The 21034-nt window shown below is 38.9% G+C and overlaps 5 protein-coding genes across 6 annotated transcripts in view; 3 read left to right on the forward strand and 2 right to left on the reverse strand.

The window, feature by feature from the left end:
* The first annotated feature begins 270 nt into the window (after positions 1-270).
* LOC129787678 (uncharacterized) lies at positions 271-6916 on the forward strand. Its single transcript, XM_055823405.1, has 2 exons — positions 271-2634; positions 2911-6916. Exon 1 carries the CDS (start codon positions 347-349, stop codon positions 1625-1627), a length of 1281 nt encoding a protein of 426 aa, XP_055679380.1. The 5' UTR covers positions 271-346; the 3' UTR covers positions 1628-2634; positions 2911-6916.
* On the forward strand, positions 2917-3687 carry LOC129793278 (uncharacterized). Its single transcript, XM_055833154.1, has one exon. It carries the CDS (start codon positions 2917-2919, stop codon positions 3685-3687), a length of 771 nt encoding a protein of 256 aa, XP_055689129.1.
* Positions 6833-8379, reverse strand: LOC129787677 (something about silencing protein 10). The gene has a single exon (XM_055823404.1). It carries the CDS (start codon positions 8207-8209, stop codon positions 6917-6919), a length of 1293 nt encoding a protein of 430 aa, XP_055679379.1. The 5' UTR covers positions 8210-8379; the 3' UTR covers positions 6833-6916.
* Positions 8380-8448: 69 nt separating this feature from the next.
* On the forward strand, positions 8449-12787 carry LOC129787676 (RRP12-like protein). The gene is made up of 4 exons (XM_055823403.1): positions 8449-8590; positions 8645-8864; positions 8934-12500; positions 12578-12787. Exons 1-4 carry the CDS (start codon positions 8449-8451, stop codon positions 12687-12689), a joined length of 4041 nt encoding a protein of 1346 aa, XP_055679378.1. The 3' UTR covers positions 12690-12787.
* Positions 12788-17225: 4438 nt separating this feature from the next.
* Positions 17226-21034, reverse strand: part of LOC129787680 (neuropeptide SIFamide receptor-like) — a 44834-nt gene continuing 41025 nt past the window's right edge. The window contains exons 5-7 of one of the 2 annotated variants that reach the window (XM_055823409.1): positions 20550-20815; positions 19845-20482; positions 17226-19777 (exon numbers count right to left, since the gene is read on the reverse strand). In XM_055823409.1, coding sequence (XP_055679384.1) covers positions 19590-19777; positions 19845-20482; positions 20550-20815 — 1092 coding nt within the window. In that variant the 3' untranslated portion in view covers positions 17226-19589. Of the gene's footprint in view, positions 19778-19844; positions 20495-20549; positions 20816-21034 lie in introns of both variants that reach the window. The other variant, XM_055823408.1, reaches the window with a different exon arrangement.

Below are 21034 nucleotides of genomic sequence, written 5' to 3' on the forward strand. Positions count from 1 at the left end.
TGGAAATTGTCAGTTGATATAACCTAATTCTTTTTAGGGAAGACTGGGGTTGTTTTGGGTTTTGGTTGGATGTTTTGTAATATAAAATGCTGTATAAAATAAATTGCAATTTCCTATCGATTCTAAAAGAAAAGTAAAGATTTTTTTTATAAACAACAAATTAAATTAGAAAAAATTTAATTAAAAAAATCCTTTTCCTTTTTTTATGAACAAAAATTCATAAATAAAAAATATTTTCAAGGCTTTCTCCACTCTTCCCTAAGGAAATAATTTTGTTTTTTTTTTCCTGGAAATCGCTAAAACTTTTATTGTGTTTAAATTAGTTAAATTCTCTCTAATTAGCGAAATGGCAGACGAGGAGACAAGAGAGGAAAACACTGGTGATAGAGGAGTCAAGAGGAATTACGAGGAATCTTCCGTTCATACTGAAATAGCTTCTGCTGATCCTGTTGCGAATGATCGTACCGATGGAGATTCTCAAGGAAGCCAGAAGAAATTGAAAATTGACTGCATTCAGGAGACAGAAGAGCCAGAAGAGCCAGAACAAACAAAACATCATAAAGACCCCACGCCTGAATCACAGGAGAAACAAATTCAGGATCAAAATGTTTTGTCGGATGTCCTGGAAGCTCAGGATTGTGATCAAGCAAAAGATCATTCAGAGAATGCCGCAGAAATTAATGCTGGAAGTTCTCCACAGGAAAGAGAAGTCGGAGATAGGAAGGATGTGCCTAATCAGTCAGTTATTGAAGAAGAACAACGATCATCAGGATTATCAGAACAAGTTCCGGATGTTGCGGATAATGCATTTAATTTGCAACTCATCAAAGCCGTGAAGAGGAATCGTAGCTTATACGATCCAAATGATGCTAATTACCTCAATTTCATGAGAAGGAATCAAATTTGGGATAAAATTGCGAGCCAATTGCAGTCATCAGGAGGTGTTTGTAAGAAGACATATGGAGATCTTTATCAGAAGTTTGTTAAGAACTTCACCATCCTCAATACTCCTGTAGAACACAATCAATCACCATCCGCTACAATTGAGAAGTTTCCCTACTTCAATGAAATGCTTTTCCTTGCGCCTATGCTGAAGCTTTCGGAATCGCAGCATTTCTTTGAGACATCCCATCATCGTGAAGGACGAGATGAAGGAGTTCCCTTTCCGAAGCCCCCAAAACGGAAGAGAATAAGAATACCAAAGGAATCTACACGAATTGCCTTGGAGCGGAAGAAGGAGAAGAAGATTATGAGGGCTATGCAGCAAATTCAGAAGATGGAACAGAAGCAGAAACCGGAGAAACAAAGCGTTGAAGGTTTGAATGAATATCTCAATCAAATAAGGAGCCAGACAGAAGCTAGCCAGATGAATTCCCAAGCTCCAGATGCAGCTCCTTTCCCTTTCGTTTTACCACAACTTGCTCAGTGTGAGCCATACTTCTTGTACCGTCATGGTGAGAATTCAACAAATCAGGAGGATAATGTGATTGGAAAATCATTTGCAGATGATGTCCAGATAAACGACAGATGGGGATTTGTGGAGAATGCAGCAGATGTGCAGGATGGTTCAGGCATTGAATTCTTCTTCATGGGTATTGCACAGCAAGTTAAACAAGCCAATTTGTAGTCCTAATTTTTTCCAGACCCTAGTCTCATGGCTAAAGGGTGGAGGGAATGTGCGAGCTAAATGTCCTAGGCGGTGGATGTACGTGTGAGCGTCGTCCATCAGCACGCTCCGGTATGAGTCAGTCTCTCTCTGAGTTTCGTCGGGAGCGCATGTGGGGCATTTAGTTAGCCGTGCCCTACCGCTCAAATAGACTTTCTAGGTAGCCCAACTTAATTGGACTACATAATCAGAAGTGGGATGAAGATCCCTAAAGAATCGCAGAAGTGAAACTGCGAGAAGTGAAAGTGAAAAGTGAGAAATTGTGAAAAAAAAGTGAGAAAAGCTGCGCGGTCGGCGGAGCGACGCAAGATGGCGGACAGCGGAATTCTCGGAAAGAGAATTTCTTTCTCATCGAGCAGCGAGATTTGCGGCAAGAGGCAACCATCAAGGGCCCCAAAAAGGGAAACTGTGAGTAGAAACGGGGGGTGTTCTGCCCCCGGGGCACGCGGATGAGACCATCGCCGAAGAAAAAGTGGCGGATGGGGTGCCCATTGGTAAGAGAGAGAAAATAAATGGGAAAAAAAGAGAATTAAATACATGCGCATTTTCTTCATTTTCTTATGAAAAACTCTATATATGTGTATATATATGTAAATGTTGCAACATGATTTTCATAATTCTGTGTGAATGAGTGTGTGTGTGCATGAGAGATCTCTCCGACACGAATTATTTCCGATTGTTTTCGATGACGTCACGTCAAACAGAAATTTCGAGAATTTATGACAAAGTGACAAGTAGTTGCGCGGAATTTCTTATTTCTGGCAATTTTATCAGCAAAATATCGTGTGAAAATCAAGGAGAATTCCTAAAGGTAAACAAAAAGGGCGATAAAAGCCGAGAAATACGTGAATTTTATCCCAATTTGGGTCATTTGCAGTGAATACTGTGTGCAGTGCAGGGCAACTGGTGAAGACACATTGTGTGAAGAAGACGAATTTTTGGGTTTTATGCAAGAAAAAGGAACCAAAGTAAGTACAAGAAGGTAATTCAGGTGTGAAAGAGGATGACTAAGTGCAGAGAAATGCTGGATAGAGCCGCAAGAAGTGATAAACAAGCACAAAAAAAGGACAACATGTTTAGAGGTTATGTTGTTATTGTTTTTTTTTTTTGAGCAAAAATGAGCGGATTTGCGAGCATTTGTCCACATTATTTACGCGAAGAACCTCATGTTAGTCAACCTCGAGCACCGGGGGTGCGAGATGTACCATCTTATGTACTAAATGTCGTTGTTTTGGGGTTTTCAGACAACAATGACTACTCCTCCGACTCAACGTCCACGGCTCACTGCAGTGGAAATGGAGGCTCTTATCCCTGCGTTCGAACCTGGACAGAAAAACGGGCTTCTTGCGGAAGAGTGGATCCGGAAAGTGGATGATGCCATTGTCCTTTTTGATATGGACGCCAAACAATCCCTGGTGGCTGCAGTGTTTCGGCTTAAAGGTGCCGCCAAGGATTGGTATGAAGGAAACCAAGGGAATATACGATCGTACAGTGACTTCAAGAAGGAGATTCTACTGAATTTTCCGGAGAAGTTGTCCGTGGCACAAGTGCACCACGAACTGAAGTCAAGGAAGAAGAAAGAGGACGAGTCGATCGAAGAATATTTCCACGCGGTAGTAAAGCAGGCCAGGAGAATCAGACTGGAAGACGATGCAATTCGTGACTACCTAATAGAGGGCATCCCGGACACAATGATGCAGGGTCTGTTGACAGCAGCTCCACCTTCTTCTCTTACGGAGTTTCTGTGCTTTATGAAGAAGGTACACACAATTATAAAGGACAAGAGTGGCAATAATTCCGAGGAGAAGAAGAGATATCATCCGTACAAGAGATGGGGTGGAAAGAAAGGAGCCAACGATGCTGGGACGTCAGCCTCCGAGGCAGAAGAAAAGGATTCCATGGAGGAAAAAGAGGAAGAGAAGAAGATAAACCCAGGAAAGCCACGAAAGCGACAGTGTTTTGCTTGCGGGTCAGAAGAGCACCTCGTCAAACAGTGCCCCAAACGCAAGGATTTTCCGTAGGGGTGGTGCGGAGGCCCACCACCCAACCAAATCAAGGTTTCCTAGTGATTGTGCGAGTGGGAGAAAGAGAGACGAATGCGCTGATTGACCTCGGGAGAGTGGCGACACTGGTGGCTGAATTCTTGGCAGAAGAGCTCAGATGGAATGTAACTTGTGATCGGAAGGTATTTTCAGGCTTTGGTGGAGGTTCGTGTACATCCCTGGGGAGCTTGAACACCGAAATGATTGTGGAAGAATTCCAGAGACCCTCAAACACGAAATCGTTGAGACAATTCCTCGGATTGTCGGGTTATTTTCGACGATTTGTGCCCGCTTATTCCATGATTGCCAAGTCATTGTGATCTACAAAAGAGTGAAGTTTATGAATGGAAGGCAGAACACGAAGAAGCGTTCAACAAGTTGAAACAAATTCTTTCGCATTGGCCTCTTTTCACCTTGTTTGACCCGGACTTAGAACGTGAGCTGCATTGCGATGGGTTCAGCTGCGGTATGGGGTCAGTGTTGATGCAGGTGGATACAAGTGAAGATGCCCGACCGGTGGCATATTACGGCAGAGTGACTAGCAAGGAGGAGGCTAAATATTCAAGCTTTCGATTGAAGACGTTGGCAGTAGTAGATGGTTCGAAGCGATTTCGATACTACTTGCTGGGGCATCACTTCAAAATCTTAACGGACTGCTATGCCCTCAAACGAGTGCATGAAAAGCGAGATGTGTCACCACGAATGACTCGTTGGTGGGTGGAAATCTTGAAGGATGATTTTGAGTTGTACTTCTGCAACGGATGCCACATGGCACGTGCCGACTTTTTCAGCCGGAATGCCCTGGAGTCAGATCCGGGAAATAGAGAAGCGATCTGCATAAATCTCCTTGTTCCTCGCATGGATTGGGTAGAGGCATTGCAGACCCAAGATGGAGACATTGTGCAATTAAGGAAGGTTTTAGATGTAGTGTTCCATGAGCACGTGAATAAGGAAAATGTTTTGGCCTCCTATGAAGTGATCGGTGAAAGAGTCTTCAGGGAAACACCCCATGGGCCAAAATTCTACGTTCCGAGAGGCGTGCGATACAACATCACGCAATTGTGCCATGATAAAAATGGGCACGCAGCATACGAACGTACGCTGGTGCACATACAAAGGGATTTCTACTGGCTACGGATGTGGGCAATGGTGCAAAGAGATGTTGATAGCTGCATTAATTGTTGTCAGGCGAAACGGGGTAAAGATGAAATTCGCATTGAGCTGCATTCACGCGGGAAGTCCCCGATCCCATTCAAAGTGATACAGTGGGACCACAGTGGGCCTATCCCGAAATTTGCAGGAGGTTGCGAGTATGTCCTCATCGCTATAGATGCATCTACCAAATTCAACATCTTGAGGCCAGTGCAATCCGCGGGTGTGGTGAAAATGTTGAAGGAACTTAGCCAGTTCGTGGGCTTCCCAGCGGTGATTGAGTGCGATCGAGGCTTTGCATTTATCTCGGAAGCCTTTGAGGAATTCTGTGCCGAACGTGACATCATGCAGGCTCTAATTGCGATGAAGACGCCCAGAACGACTGGACAAGCAGATTGTGTTCGGATCGTAGGGGAGGCTTTGAGAGTGATGTGTGCGACAGAGAATGGAATTGACTGGTATAAAAATTCACTGGTGATTCAATGGTATTTGAACACGTCAAAGAATCGAATTATCGGACTCTCTGCAAAAGTTTCTGTTCGGATTACGGCCAAGACATTTTGGGGAATACCCTGGCAAATGCGGTAATGGACGAAGCTGATACCAGCGATCCCATTGTGAGTCTGGGGCAAATTCGTGAAGTCGCAGCACGCAGGGTACAGGGGCTAAAGGAAACCCAAGTGGCAAAATGCAACGCAATTCGTCAGGGGCCGCAGAGATGCGCTGAGAAGGAATTTGTGTTAGTAAGGTGGGACACCACTGGCTTTAGCCAGAAGTTGCTGGGGCGACACCGAGAACCGTACGTGATCGGTGGGGTGTTGAGAATTGATCGCTATTTGGTGAAGGATACTTCCACCACGCAGCTCTCTAACAAACCCTTTGAATCCGTAGGTGTGGCGGATGAAATCAAGCCATGAGCTGATAAGGGAGAGCTAGAAGCGGTGGAATATGAATATGAAGATGTGTACAAGAAATAAAACCCCTTTCTAGGTATTTGGAATAAATTTTGGTGAAGTTAACTGAACATCTTCTGAGTACGTTAATCGTGCGTGAGGACTTTAAGTCTGAGTCATTCTAACCCCTGTCATTTTCTCGAGAACATCCTAAGTCGAATAATTGAAACAGAAAAGATGGAAAATTCTCGTGGGGTTAGCCTCTTGTGAGAGGGTGTCGCTATCTTGGCACAAGCATTTTCCTTGGGAGGGTACTTGGAGTCACAGTAGCGGGGAATTATTCTTCTAATCGAGTTTGCTGCAGTAGTGGTGGGTTGGATAAAAGAAGATGATTCCGTGTTCAATGGCATTTACGGTGAATGTCGTTGGTGCTGGCAATTATGCCGTGTTATCCACATAATTGTGGGAAAGGTCTTGTGTCATACCATCCGTGGGTGGAGATTCACTGACCGTGGATCAGTAAATCTGATCATTTGGCAATCTTGCCGTGTCGACTGCGCTGTGGTACGGTCGGGTCGATTTATTCGACTGTGGATCAGTCAATCTGGTCGTGTAAGGACAGCCGAGCTGATGTGGGGAAAGAACGGATTACGGGTGAGGTGGCGTGTTCCAAAACTGTGGACTCACTACGCTCATCGGTGACAAGGGACGTCACCACATCAGTATGGCCGAATGTAGTCCTAATTTTTTCCAGACCCTAGTCTCATGGCTAAAGGGTGGAGGGAATGTGCGAGCTAAATGTCCTAGGCGGTGGATGTACGTGTGAGCGTCGTCCATCAGCACGCTCCGGTATGAGTCAGTCTCTCTCTGAGTTTCGTCGGGAGCGCATGTGGGGCATTTAGTTAGCCGTGCCCTACCGCTCAAATAGACTTTCTAGGTAGCCCAACTTAATTGGACTACAAATTTGACACGCAATCAATTCAAAAACTTGCAGATGATCATCACCAATGTCCTCTCTTCAAAACTTTCCTAAATCCGGGAATTATTTTCTTTCAATCTTTAAAAAAACAACAATGAACTCCTTTTGAATTTTTATTCAATTTTAGAACCTGTTCTAATATCTTGAAAATAATGAAATTAATTTACAAATTTTCATTCTCAAATTAATGGAGTTTAATGGACTTCCGGACAGTTGCTTTGATGCCAGAGTGCTCACCGGTGTAGCGTTTATCCTCCCGGCGGACAGTTCTGACAGCACCCTTGCGCCTCACGAGGGCTTTCTTGTACTTGAGGCGATGCTTGACTCGTGGATTCCTCAATTCCTTCTTCCGGTGCGGCATCAAGCCTTTATTCTTGGCCATTTGATACGTGATGGCTCTCTTATCCGTACCATCCTCATCAGATGCATATTCCTCCATTTCTTCTTCTCCTTCAGACCCTTCGTAATCTTTCTCATCATCTTCCAGGAAGGCCTCCTTTGTTTTCTGCGGGACTTCTTGGGATTTCTCAGGCACTGTCTTCTTCAGGATACTCAACATTTTTCTTGGTTTCTTCTTTTCTGGCTCATCTTCTGGGGGAGCTTGAAGTTTCCCTGATTGGATATCCAGTATTGTTTTCTCCATCTCATTCTGTGCTTCATTCTGATATTTCTCTTCGAGCTGCTGCAGAAGTTCCCGGAATTGGGCAATTCTTCTCATAACCGGATGGTTCTTCACGAAAGCTTTTTTATGCTTCAGCATGAGGTAAAATGTGAGATTTGTAGCATAGTGCATGGAGAGCTTATTCCTCATGTCGATAAACTCAAAGATTGGCAAATTTGTGAGTTTGTGACGTTGCAATTCATCCAGGAAGGGTTGCATGATGTTGGCACTTTCATCCATCTTTCCAAGAAGTTCATCCACAAGTGCATCAAATTCCGGTGAGTCTTTCTTGAATTGCTGAAGTTCCTGCTGCTTGGAAACACTCACAGATTCTGAGGAATCTTTCTCTCTGGCCTTTGGAGCTTCTCCGCCACTTGTGAACACGTCCAGGGAGAATTGAGCATCATTGAGTTGCTTGGAGAGACGTTCCTGAAGTTTACGTGTTTCCTGTTCCTCCAGCTGTGCTAGTTCTTCTTCACGTGCTGTGTAAGTGTCATAGTCCTGATCAACAAAGTCAGTGTTGTAGAAGACACTCTTCTTGCGCCCCCATGCTCTATCATCGGGAATGTCATCATCTTCCTCAGAGACAACATCACTGTCAGCTTCGAATTTCTCCTTTGCAGTCTCATCCTCGAAATCCGAGTCATCATCCTGCGGTAATCCAAACACTTCCTCTTGTTCACTCTCTGATGCCGATGCTTTTGCATCCCGATACTTTTTCAGCAGCTGTTTCTCCCTGGCACTGTACTCCTCATCCGATTCTGACATGTCCTGGTCATCGCCTCCTCGGCGATCTATGTAGATTTTATCAGCCATTGTTTTATTTTGACTTTAGCACAAAATTAATGAAATTTTTGCATAAATAAAAATAAATCCACGTGCGTCCACTCTGTGTTTATTTACAAAAACATAACCTCTTAAAATTTGTCAACATAACCTCAAAATTAATGACAACATAACCTTAAAAGATTTGCAAATCACATTGTTTTATTTACACATTTTCTGCGCATTTTTTGTTCACAAAATTGAGTGATTTTTAGTGGTTTTACGGCAAAATGGCAAAGTTTAGGTCAAAGTTGAAGAGTCACAGTAAAGGAAAACGATGGGCATCAGGACATTCAGCTGTTACCAATCCGCAAAACTTCAAGCATCGCAGCAAGGCAAAGTCACGTTTTTTCCAGCCAAACTTGAGCCTCGGTAGGTGCTTCCGGGAAGTTTTATTGTACCCCCGTTAACGTATTTTCATTGTAGCTCCGCCAGATGGTCAAAAGAGTGGACTCACGCAGGATGCTGTGATGCAACATGAAGCTCGACAGATGTTTATTTCCCCACAAACTGATCCCACGGTGAAAGATATTGCGCTTAGTATGAAATCAGTGAGTCTGGATGAGATGATGACTGAGTCTGCTGGGAAGACATTCAAGACATTCGCCACAAACTATACAGATTGTACAAATGCAAGCTTTGGGAAGTAAGTAGCCAGGAAGTTCATAATGAAAGATTTAAATGAGTTCTAACGCTTCCTCTTTAAAAATTTTAGATTGCTTACTCGCTTCCGGGCAGATTCCAACCTACACAAGGACATGTTGGCTGTTTTGGCGGCTATAACTGAAGTAATTAATGACCAAAAAGGTCAGCAATCATCCACGGAGTATTTTGTCGCCCTCCTGGAGGTGTTGAGTAATGTCAAGGAGGACAATCAAACAGCAGCTGCTCTCTCACTCCTCTCAATGGGAATCAAAACAGTCCCTCAGGCAGTGCTGAGGAAGAAATTCTCCGAAACCGGTGAGTTACTCTTCAATATAATGCAAGAATTTATGGAGAAGGAAAATCAGAGTGTCTGGAGGAATGTGATTGGGTGCATGAGTGTGTTACTGCGGAATCAGGAGTACGCACTCTGGACACTCTCCTCCACAATTAAATACTTTGAATCAGTGCTGGCATTTACCATTCATTCACGTGCAAAAATTCGCAAAGCTGCCCAACATGGGGTAACGAGTATCTTGAAGGGAAGTTGCTTTATGGAGGCAAACCCAGAGGCACCTGGGAAGGAAGTGAAAGTCCATCCGGCAAGTGGAATTGTCCGGAAGTTCTGTGCGATGCAATTCAATTCGGAGAAAGTTGCAAATTCTCAGACTCTTGTCTTGCACACTTTAGGGCTTCTGCAGGATGTAATTGGGGTATTCAAGGAGGAAGATGTTAAGATTATTTGTGAGAGTATCTTGTCTATTATGACGGCATCGAATATCCTGTTGAGAATATCGTGCTTCCACACATTGCACGCACTGTTCTCCAGCAAATCTCCGAATGTTGGGGGCCAGCTTATTGGGAAACTCATTTCGGCCATCTATGGATATCGTCCTGATCAATTGGACGTCCGGCAGACCATTGTATGGGTGACTGTGATCAAGGAGGGCCTCCTGTGTCTAGCTCAGAGAGATCTGCACCTGTGCAGTCGAGCTTTGCCGCGTTTTGTGGAAATCTGCACGTCAGATCTGTGGATTAGCGATAAATTTGAAATTGTTTCAACCACATCAAATGCTCTCAAGGAAATCCTCTACGACTGTGTCAAGCCATGCTGTGAGAATCCCAAAGAACTGCCCAGTCATTCATCTTCGCTGCAGAAGGTTATTAAATTCATCAGCAAAGTCCTCACAGATAGTCCCTTTGGACATGCCTCAAAGCAGGTCTTTGTAATCCTCAAAGTCACCTTTGAGATCTGTGGCAGTCACTTTGGGGACGCGCTTCAGGAGACTGTAGCCACAATAGGACGCCTCTATGATACAGATAGTTCCGTAAGGGTGGAAATTGAGCATTGTCTCGTGATGGCAATTTCAACAATGGGCCCGGAAAGAGTTCTCAAAGCAATCCCACTCACAGAATCAAATGGCGTTGTATCCCTCAATCGCAGCTGGATCCTTCCACTTCTGCGGGAATCTATCAATAATGCACGGCTCAGCTTTTTCTCCAATCACATTCTGAGCCTTGCGGATCAGTGTCGCAATAAGTGGAAGAAGTACTCGGAGGAGAAGAATTCCACAGTTGCTCACACTTATGAGCTACTCTGTTGTCAACTTTGGGGCCTATTTCCGGGCTTCTGCCGTCAACCAATTGATCCGGAGAATTTCCAGACTGTCGCAAGGACACTCGGGAGTGTTTTGACGCACAATCCCGAACTCAGATCTCCTGTACTCGATGGCCTCAAGGAACTCTGCACGAATCCCACTGATGCCTGCAGGGCAGAATTGGAGAGATTCGCCAAGAACTTCATGCCGATTTTCTTCAATATCTACACAACAAAGCCAACAACAACGTATGAAGCTGAGCAGAGGGAGCTTGCGTTGGAAGTTGTGAAGGTTTACCTGGAACTGACTCCTCACACAGTTCGCAATCAACTCTTTGACACAGCAATGGGGCAATTGAAGGGAAATCCACCGGGGAAATTCACATCAGAGTCTCTCTTTACGCTCGTTCGTACCCTGGCGATCTTTATGGATGAGGAGAAGCTCAGTGAACTCTTTGATAAGTACGTTTGCCCAATTTTGGAGAGAAAGAAGAAGAATCCTGTGGTTGTCAAGGAGGATGATCGTTTTGGGCAGCAACAGAAGAAGACTTATCAATTCCTCGTGGAGATTCTCAGGAGTGAAAATCAAGGCTGTAAGGAATTCACGTCAAAGCGAAAAATTGAAATTCGTGATCTGCTCCTTTCGTGCTTTGCGAAAACTTCAGCTCAATGCCAAGGATTGCGTCTCACTTGCCTCGCTGTGATGTTTAGTCATGCCAAGAAGCTCACGAGTGATTCAATCTTGGTTAAGAAGACAATTCCGGAGCTTATTCTTGCATATGGAAGCTTCTATGGGACAAAGGACAACGTAGCGGATGATTTGCTTCAAACGATTGGGGATTTGCATGAAAAGGACGGGAAGCTCAATGAGCTGATTGATACTCTCTCTTCTGGACTGGCTGGAGATCAAACACTCATCACAAACACAATCCTCGTCCTCAAATTCTTCTTCCAGCGGTTTGCCGGTAATCTCCGGGTAACAACGATTGAATTTGTTCTTCAACAAATCCTCACGTACATCACTGGGAAGCAGAGATCTATTGTGGCATCATGTGTTGGATTCCTTCTAGTGTTTGTACGTGTCCTTCCTGTACCTCTGGTGGCAAATCACTTGCCAGTTATCCTCAAGAATCTCTCCGTAATGGTACCGGACACAAAACGATACTGCAGGAAGCAAATTGGTTTCCTGTACAGACGTCTTTGCAGGAGATTTACAGCTGAGGAGATTATCAAACTCGTCCCGGGGAATGATGAAGTAACGCACAAGAGACTGAAGAATATCAAGAAGGAGCAAGCACGGAGGAAACGTCAAGATCTCGAGAAGAGTCACCAGAAAGATGATTCAGATGAGGAAGTAGCTGAAGAGATGCTTGAGAAGAAAATTGATACAATTGATGATGTTTTGGCGGATTCGGATTCAGATTTCGATGAGGAACAGCCAAAGGAGCCGCCGAAGAAGAGTAAGAAGGCCAAGGAGGCATTCATAAAGGAGGATGCTGACACAATTGTTGATCTTGCTGATGTCAATGCAATTGGAAAGATCACAACTTCACGTCCGGAAGCGGAAGAGATTGTTGAGAAGAAAAAGAAGAATCCCAATAGAGGGTTCAAGGTGGACGCAGATGGGCGTTTGGTGATTGAGGAACCAAAAGCAGGACAAGCTGAAGAGGATTCTGATGAAGAGGAAATGGAAGAGAGTAAGCAATCGAAGAGGAATCGTCTGATGGAGGATTCAAGTGATGAAGAACCCATTGAGGAGGTTCCAAAGTCCCGTAAACGAAAAGCAGAAGATGCCTTGAGTGCTGCGTCGGGGCAGACGGGCTATCGTCCGGGTGGTTCGGGAATTCATCGACCATTGTCCGCCTATTCCGGAAAGTCAGGAAAGACTGCAGCATCGTGGCTATCAAAGGCATCAACGAAAGCTTCTGGGGCTACATTTGGACAAGAATATCAAGCAAAGAAGGCACGCGGAGATGTTAAACGGAAAGGAAAATTCGATCCCTACGCCTACATCCCTCTGGACAAGAGTACTCTCAACAAGAGGTAAGAGATGTGAATGGATTTTCAAGCTTTTGAGCTTAAAGTTCTAATAAAATCTTTATTTATTCTATTTTTATTAGGAAACGCGCCAAGAGTGCAGGTCAATTCAGGAATATTGTGCAGGGAGCACGAAAGGGAGCAGCGGCTGGATCTAAGAATCGTCTGCTAAAGAAATCTGGAAAGCGGGCATAATTGGAGAAAAGTTCTTGGCCGAAATTCAGCTTTATTGCAAATTTGAAATAAATATTTTGGAAAATTAAATATTCTAATAAAGATTATTAGTTACTGAATGATTCGTTTTTTATTCGTATGATCCGTTTGCCCGATAAAAACCCTTAGAAGAAACATTGAGGGCGTTAAGGGGGGTTTTTTTTGAGAACTGGTGAAATTAAACGGTTTTATTTTTCTTGGGGTTTTTCTTAAATTTGGTTTTCAAGTCGTTGGCAACATTTAAAGACTTATTATTGAAGAGTAAGAAAATCACTTTCCGCCATCTTAGGTGCGACGCCATTTTGTGATTTTTCTCAAAATACAAAGGTAGGTTTTTCTCAGGACCTACTGGATGAATTTTGATGGGGTAAAAAGCAAATGAAAGTGAACATGTCAGTGGAAAATGTACCGGAACAGAATTTTGAATTTCCATTCTGGGGCTGAGAAAAGTGGAAAAATGTGACTTTTGTTCAGATACTTTTGACGTTTTTCCATTTTTCTCAGCCCCAGAATGGAAATTCGAAATTCTGTTCCGGTACATTTTCCACTGACATGTTCTCTTTCATTTGCTTTTTATCCCATCAAAATCCATCCAGTTGATCCTGAGAAAAACCTACCTTTGTATTTTTATAAATGTAACCAACATCGAAAACACCAAGTTTAAGAAAAACTCCAAGAAAATTAAACATTAAGGATTAAGAATGTGTAAATTCTAACAATTTGCCCAAGAGACTCCCCTAAGGAGTGTTTGGAAAGTAAAAGAACTTTGCATAAATATAATTTTTACAGTAATATTTATTCAATAGGTATTTGTTTGATTTGGTTAAATTAACATGTATTTTGTGCTGGTTGCAGCGCATTTGTATAGAAAATTAAATAATTCGTCATACCTTAAATGAAAATCTCTCCTCTACTTTTATCTCTCATTTTTCTTTTCATTTTATTTATTTATTTTTTTTTATATAAGAGATTGCCTAAATGTTATTATAGGTACTATTTTATGTAGTTTCTCCAGTTTTATTTGCTCAAATACATTTTCTTCTCATTGTTCTATATAAATGATGATTTTTTTTCCTTGGAAAGCAATTTAATTATTTCGTTTTTTTTTTCAAATAGTTTTTCTCCATCATTTTCTTGATTAAAGTTATCTATATAATATTTATTTGGTTATTTTTTAGTTTTTTTTATTTTATGCTATAATATTTTTGTTCTTTTTTCATTAAATTAATCTTATATATGGAGAAGCTGTTCACTGTATGTTTTTATTTGTATTTTATCATCATTTGCTCATTTTTTTTATTAATTGGTAGGTTTTCTTTTTTTCCTTACTTGCAATGAGTTGTCCTTTTTTTGTATGAGTGAAGCGATTAAAAGGTTCTTTTTTTTTTGTTTAAAAAATTCACCCAAATTGAGGAGAAAATGTTCTATTTTTGTATTTTTACTTTAATAACATTCTTTGTTTTGTTTTTTAGTAAATTCTCTTTTATATGCCTTTGTTTATATAAAAAATTGGAGAGAAATTAATTGCTCATTATTACATCTTTTTTCTTACTCGGCATTTATGCAATCCTATAATGTTTTATAAATCTCTTTGGTTTTTTCTCTAGTAAAATCTGATTGGGAGGAAAATTAAGATAGAACGTGATATGATTTCAGTCAAAAAGTTTTCTATTCTTCATGATAAATCGATATGTACCTTTTTATAATTTCTTTCATTCTCTTCTATTTTATTTAGTTATTTAAAATACACACATAATCTTTTTTTTTATAAAGAAATTTAGTGGCTGATTTTTCTTTCATTGTGTGTTGCTCAAAAAAAAAAGGTGATTTACGAAAAATTCTGATACGCAATCATCGTTGGGCGGATTGTTATTCAACTTTTTTTCTTCTTTGTTTCAACTTTTCGTTTATTGCCTCTTTTTTTTACATACAAATTCAGAATTTTCCCACACCCATCCGGAAGAAAATCAAACATTTCATTGTACGTAAATTGAGACCATCAGGTAAAAGAGTACATTTAACACTTTGTTTTTCCTGCTGCAGTTTCTTTATGTTGAGTTAAATTTTATTTTAAATATTTCTTGTATGTTTTTCTTGATATATTTTATTACTTTATTTCAACAGTTTTTTTTTTGCTTTTATATTGATTTATTTTCCTTATTTGATGTGTTTTTGCAACATCATCATCTGTCTTATGGTCGAAATATTGGAGGTACACAGGAATGAAGGATTATGTAAAGAAAAACTTAAGTTTTTGCAGAAGTTCTCAATTGTTTTAAATTGAAAGGAATTTTGATTGTTGAGGAAATTCCATATTCACCAAGAAAGATAAAAGAAAGAAAAAATATTTATGCTTCCAGAAATATTTAAGAAAGATCTTTAAAAATTGCTGGAAGAATATTTTTCCTATTATTTAAGAAACAAACATTTGGGATCGATTCTTTAAAAAGATATATGACAGTTTCTGGTATCTTGCAAGAAAAAAATGAAAAATGCTTTGCTGGAAATCTGTAAAGACTGCTCTGAAAGATTTCTGGAACAGAGTATTTTTCCTTTATTGCACGACAACAGAACGTCTTAAAAGCATCAATTGTCTAAATATTAAAAAAAAACTTTCAAGTTTTGATAAAAGATTTTTAACAGAATCGACACCTTAGTCACCTTTAAATTTGTAATGAATTTCTGCAATTTTTAAGAAGAAAATTAATTTATTTTACATCTTTTCCTGACAAATAGAAGGTCCTTCAACAAAATTAATCTTTTGCGACAATTTTCTTAACATGAAAAGTCCCATTTTGAGTTAAAATAGTCAAATTTTCTTTTAAATCCATTTATTTATGAACATTTAATTTACTTTTCTTTTTAAAACTTGTACTGCATTTTATTCCATTTGAAAAACCTCATTTTAATGATTTCTTTTCCAATTTTATATGTATTTAGCAAATGTCGTATGTATAAGATTTGCAATAATTTTGCAAAAATATCCGAATTTGAGAGAGAGACTGGTGTGAAAACTCCTTGGAGGAATATACATATTTTATGGCTAGAAACTATCTCAATGCAGTTCAAAAAGTTGAAAAATGATTGTTTTTCTTCTTCTCAAAATGCAGATTTATTCTTTTTATAATAATTTAATATAAAAAATGACCAAAAAACGAGTGATTTTGGATAAAATTCGTTATCAATATTACGTCGAACGATGTATTTTTTAATGGACTACAAAAAATTTTTTACCTTTATTTGTCTTCTTTCATCAATATTATACGCCTGCCTTTTTTTTCTCATAAATTACATTGAATTTTCTTTCGGGGGTACGCATCAAAAAAGTTTTCTTTTAATCAGGAATTGAATGGATTTTTTGTTGTTGGTTCATTGTAGGAAAAATTTTATCTATTCACCTGTAAGCGAATATATATTCAAAGAACTTTTTTCATTTATTTTTTTTTACACATTATAAAGTAGAAAATGCAATGAAGTTACACATTTCTCTCATTTTATTTCAATAGGCACGTACCCTTTTTCTCCTTTTTTGTTCGTAATAAATTTGTATATTTCAAATGTTCTCTAGAGAAAGTTTTTACGTGATTTTACTGATTTTTTCTCTTCACACTAAAATTAGTCAAATTTTATTAAATTTATTATTTTTTTCTATTCCTATTCATGGGCTTTTTTTCAAAAACTCTCACATTCTTTATCTAGTTTTTTTTTAACTCATTTCAATTCATTCACACGGCACATGCTCAATTCCTATTCGTGCTTTGCAAGAAGGATGATTCTCTATTCTTCATTTTATGAAGTAGTTAGTTGTTTGATGATATTCCGAATAAATATTTTGTGTGTTTATGATTTTTATGGTTTTATGTGCTGTGAGCTGAAGAAAAACATTGAAAAGCTTTGAGGAATTTATACATGCGATCAAGAATTCTTGCGTGATAAAAGCAAGATTTAAATTAAACTTTTATGAATTTTGCAAAGCATTTCGCGTTAAAATTATGATTTAATGTTTATTTTGTTTTAATTTTATATTCATTTTCAATTAATTAAATGCTTGTTTATGATTTTTTTTTATCCCTGTAAAAGAAATTAACAAAAAGAAACATTCAAAGCATTTATCCGGAATAACATCCTTATTCTCTAAGAAGGGTTTGTGATTAATAATTGTTGGTTTATAGCTGCGTGATTTAAATTTGCATTGGAGGTGAAAATTTTTCTGTGAAAGTGCTTTGAGGCCGGATTGGAGGATGTACAAAAAATGAGGAGAATTTCGGGGTTTCAACACACCACATGCTCTTGGAGGAAAAATTGCGAGAAATGGGGTGGTGCTCAGATAGAAAAGACATTGGGAAAATCCATGTAGAAGCTTTCAAAAGAAAAAAATCCATTCACATCTTTCACTCTTCTCAATCACAATCACGCACAAGGATGCTGCTCTTTACTCTCTTTCACTTTTTTTCTCTATACAATGCTAATGCTCTTATAAATCGTATCAATTTGGGGGAGAATTAAATGAAGGAATTAAAAGATAAAATTCTAAATAATAAACTATTTCTATTTTTCTTTACATTTAATGAATATATAGGAAATTTTTCTGTAAGCTATTCATTTTTTAATGTAATTTGTCATTTTAGTGTAAAAATATGTTTTTTCTCTATATTCTCTCTTTAAAAATTTTTTTAACCATCTTTACAGTGAAATTTGTTTTTATTTTCTCTGAAACATCTAGAGTTTTTTTCTTCAACATTCTTTAATAAATCTCTCGTTTTTTTTTCTCTTTCAATTCTCTGTTTTTAGACTCAACCCGTTATCACACTTGACGAATTTTAAGAAAATCGTCTTGATTTTTCTTTTAATGCCTCGTTTTTTTTTTAAAGATACAAAAATAGATCCTCTCATCAATACTGAATTTTTATTTTTTATTTTTTATACTTTAGTTAAATCTCTTTTCTCTATTTTATGATATATATAAGTATTGTTCTTATTAGTTAGATTTCTTCAACAATTAGCATGGTACATTTTCATTTAGCTTTCTCTCAATACGATTACAAATATTATTGGTTTTATTGGATATTTTTTTTATAATTCTTGTTTTATTACATTTACCCTCGACTTATTAAGAAAAATCAATGACTTCGAAGTTTTGAAAAGTTTGTATTTTTTTTCAATATTAAATTCAATAAAATTAAAAAATCAAATAAAAGCAAAATAGTCTTAAGAAACCATTAGATTCATTTGAATTTTTCAACTTTTGAAGTAATTATTAAAACATTCTATTAAAAAATTACAAGATTTTTAAAAGATAAAGAAATCTTATTTAATGTAGTCATTGATTTTCTCAGCCTATCCCGAAATTCCACCCACTGCTGGCCCACTATTCTCTTTTCGTTTGGGAACATTTTTGTGCTAAAGTGTGCGTACATCGTACATTTTTATTTATTTTCTAATTTTTTCTAGTTTCTCACTAAAATCTGCCCAAAATACTAGAATGGGATTTGCCTATATATTGACTATTTAATTAATGATTTGTGGGAACTACAACTGAAGAAAAATTCTTGATATTTTCATCTGCAATGAAGCTCATTAAATATTTGTTTTTTTGTATGTAATTCCATAATGTCTGTAGAGACCTAAACATTGCAAAGTTAATGCTATTTGTTTTAAAAGTTTACATCCAACAAAATCCATTGTTTTTGCCAAGTATTTTCCCCTTTTTCTCCACGGAGGGAGATTTATCTAAAAAAGTTTTCATTTCAAAAGCTTTTCTGTTCCTTGAAATTTCATTTCAATCACCCTAAAATGCGATTCTAAATTAATTCTTGTTTAATTTCTCTAACCATTCCTTCATCTTTCTTTTAAGTTTTAATTATATCTAAGTCTTAAGCTTTTTAGTTTTTATGTTAATTTTACATTTACCTCATACACATTTATACAATATATTATTTATTCATTGAAGATTTCTTCTCGTATAAGTTTTATTTAGTTATTTATTTTTTTTACATTTATACAATTACCATGCACTTAACATTTAGGCTAAATTTATTGATTTTTAAATATTGTTTCAATTTTTTTTATTTTATGTTTTTGTCTCTAAATCTTCGTTTTATTGCGCCTCAAATAAATTGGCGGGAGATTTAATGAAAATTGGGCAGTAGGTTTTTCTTTGGTGAATAAAAATAGTTTTTTTTTCTTTCTTTCTCATTTTTACTGAAGACGACCTGCGTCTGTATTAGAAATTAGTTTTGACAATCTACTAAATATAATACGAGTCAACTCTCATGGGAAAATCACTCGCAATTTACTACAATAACTAATTGCTTCAATTCATCAAAATGCCAATTCAATTAAACCAATCATCAGAGTTGGAGCTCACCAGATAAAGATTAGGCATTACATTTTTGCGGAAATAATCATTTTTTTGTGTTAAAAGAATGTGGAAAGTGTTGGGAAGATCCAAAAAAGAAATTTGAAAATATTTTACAATCTTAAATTGTGAAGGCACAAATTTTCATTAAAGTTTTTCATATAAATGAAATTGAAATAAAAAATTACGTATTTTTTTAATGAAAAATTACCGGAAAAAAAGAAAATTAAAAAGAATTGTAGTTTGCAAAAATTTCATCCTAATCTTTATGTGGAAAAATTTTCCTATGCTCTTCATCCAACTCTGCCAGTCACACCTGAATTTCCTTTGTGGAAAATGGAGTGGAGGGAAAATGATGATGACTAAAGAAACGCACAGCGTCCATATTAGATACTCCCTCGAATGCAGGTGGAGGTGAAAAAAAGATCAAATAAAAGTAATGTGGCGATGTAATGTCGCCTAGAGGATATCTCCATTGCCGTGTGGGGAGCGGAGGCGAGAGAGCGAGGACGCAAGGAGTCGCTTTACTGTGAGATAAATTCAATGGTCTTGCGACTCGGTGAGCTACCCTGTGAATCTGTCTTCTTGAGGATGGACACGTGATGACCCTCACCGTGTCTGGTGGCAGGATAGGCTATTACGGAATCCTGCTTCGTGAGATATCCACGCCTCTGATCGGCGAACGATATGACTGAGTCCTGTTTCACAAGCACTGCAATCCACACAAAAATCAGACTCATCACATGCATCCTCATCACACTCATGTATTGTCAAATTACCTGGCTTGTCCCCATACGACATGATTGAATCCTGTTTCACAAGCTGATGCCTCTTGTGCTCAATGAACGACACCACGCTGTCTTGACTCGACAGGGAGTTCTTCTTGCTCTCGATGTAGGAAATTTGAGTATCCTGCTTGCACAGGACACCCTTCCTTGGTTCGATGTACGAAATGGTGCTGTCCTGCTTAAAGAGCCCCCTTCGGGCTAAATCCGAGTCCTGTCGCATCAGTTGTCCCTTCTTCGAGTCAATGTACGAAATTTGCGAATCTTGCTTCGAAAGCATGTGCCTAGAGCCATTGCTCTCCTGTTTTAGCAACATCTGCCGGGAATTATTGCTATCCTGGCGTGAAACAGTGCTGCATGTATCCTGCTTTGTGAGGCTCTGCCTCGATCCAATGCTATCCTGCTTTAGCAGTGATGACTGCCTGGACACATTGCTATCCTGTTTAAGGAGCATCTGTCGCGACAAATTGCTATCTTGCTTCGCAATGTGCTTCTTCCCGTTGTGCTCACAAATATACGACACGGGATCACTCTTGATCGTTGGGCTGTACGGTGGCTTCTTCGTGGAGCTCTGATTGTTGTGGTAGTGCGACGATTTTCGTGTGCTCGTGGAGGACGATGGGATTGCCACACTTTCGTAATATCTGCAAGTAAGGCACTTAATTGTCAGGGATATGGGCATAGGGATAGGAATGATACCTCAGGCGGCCGCAGCAGGAGCGAGATTTGATAATGGCGGCAAATCCACGACGGTACTTCTTGTTGAAGAAGGCATACAGGATGGGATTGATGCAGGAATTTGAGGCACCCAGCCACTGTGCTATTGGTGTAGCTACTTGATAAATTTCCTCCTCTTTGGGACTCATTGCACCACCAAACTTTATTCGGGCAAAGATCACGTAGAGTGGAAGCCATGAGAGCACGAAGAGGATCACCACAGCTACCAGCATCTTCACCACTTTTACCTGAAAGGTTAATTTGTTTTTTTTTGTGCATGATGGACATAGTGCGGGGATTTTTATAAAAAGAATTTTATCTATAAAAAAAATAATTAATTTCCATATGTACATACTTACAAACAAAAGAGTTTTTATCTAAAAGGACTGTGCAAGTTTTTTTTTAAAGAAATTTAATCCTTTCTCTGATATTGCATAGAAAACAATGCACCAGGCGTCTCCATTGCT

The sequence above is a fragment of the Lutzomyia longipalpis genome, chromosome 1 (assembly GCF_024334085.1).
Source record: "Lutzomyia longipalpis isolate SR_M1_2022 chromosome 1, ASM2433408v1".
In the NCBI taxonomy this organism is placed as follows: domain Eukaryota; kingdom Metazoa; phylum Arthropoda; class Insecta; order Diptera; family Psychodidae; genus Lutzomyia; species Lutzomyia longipalpis.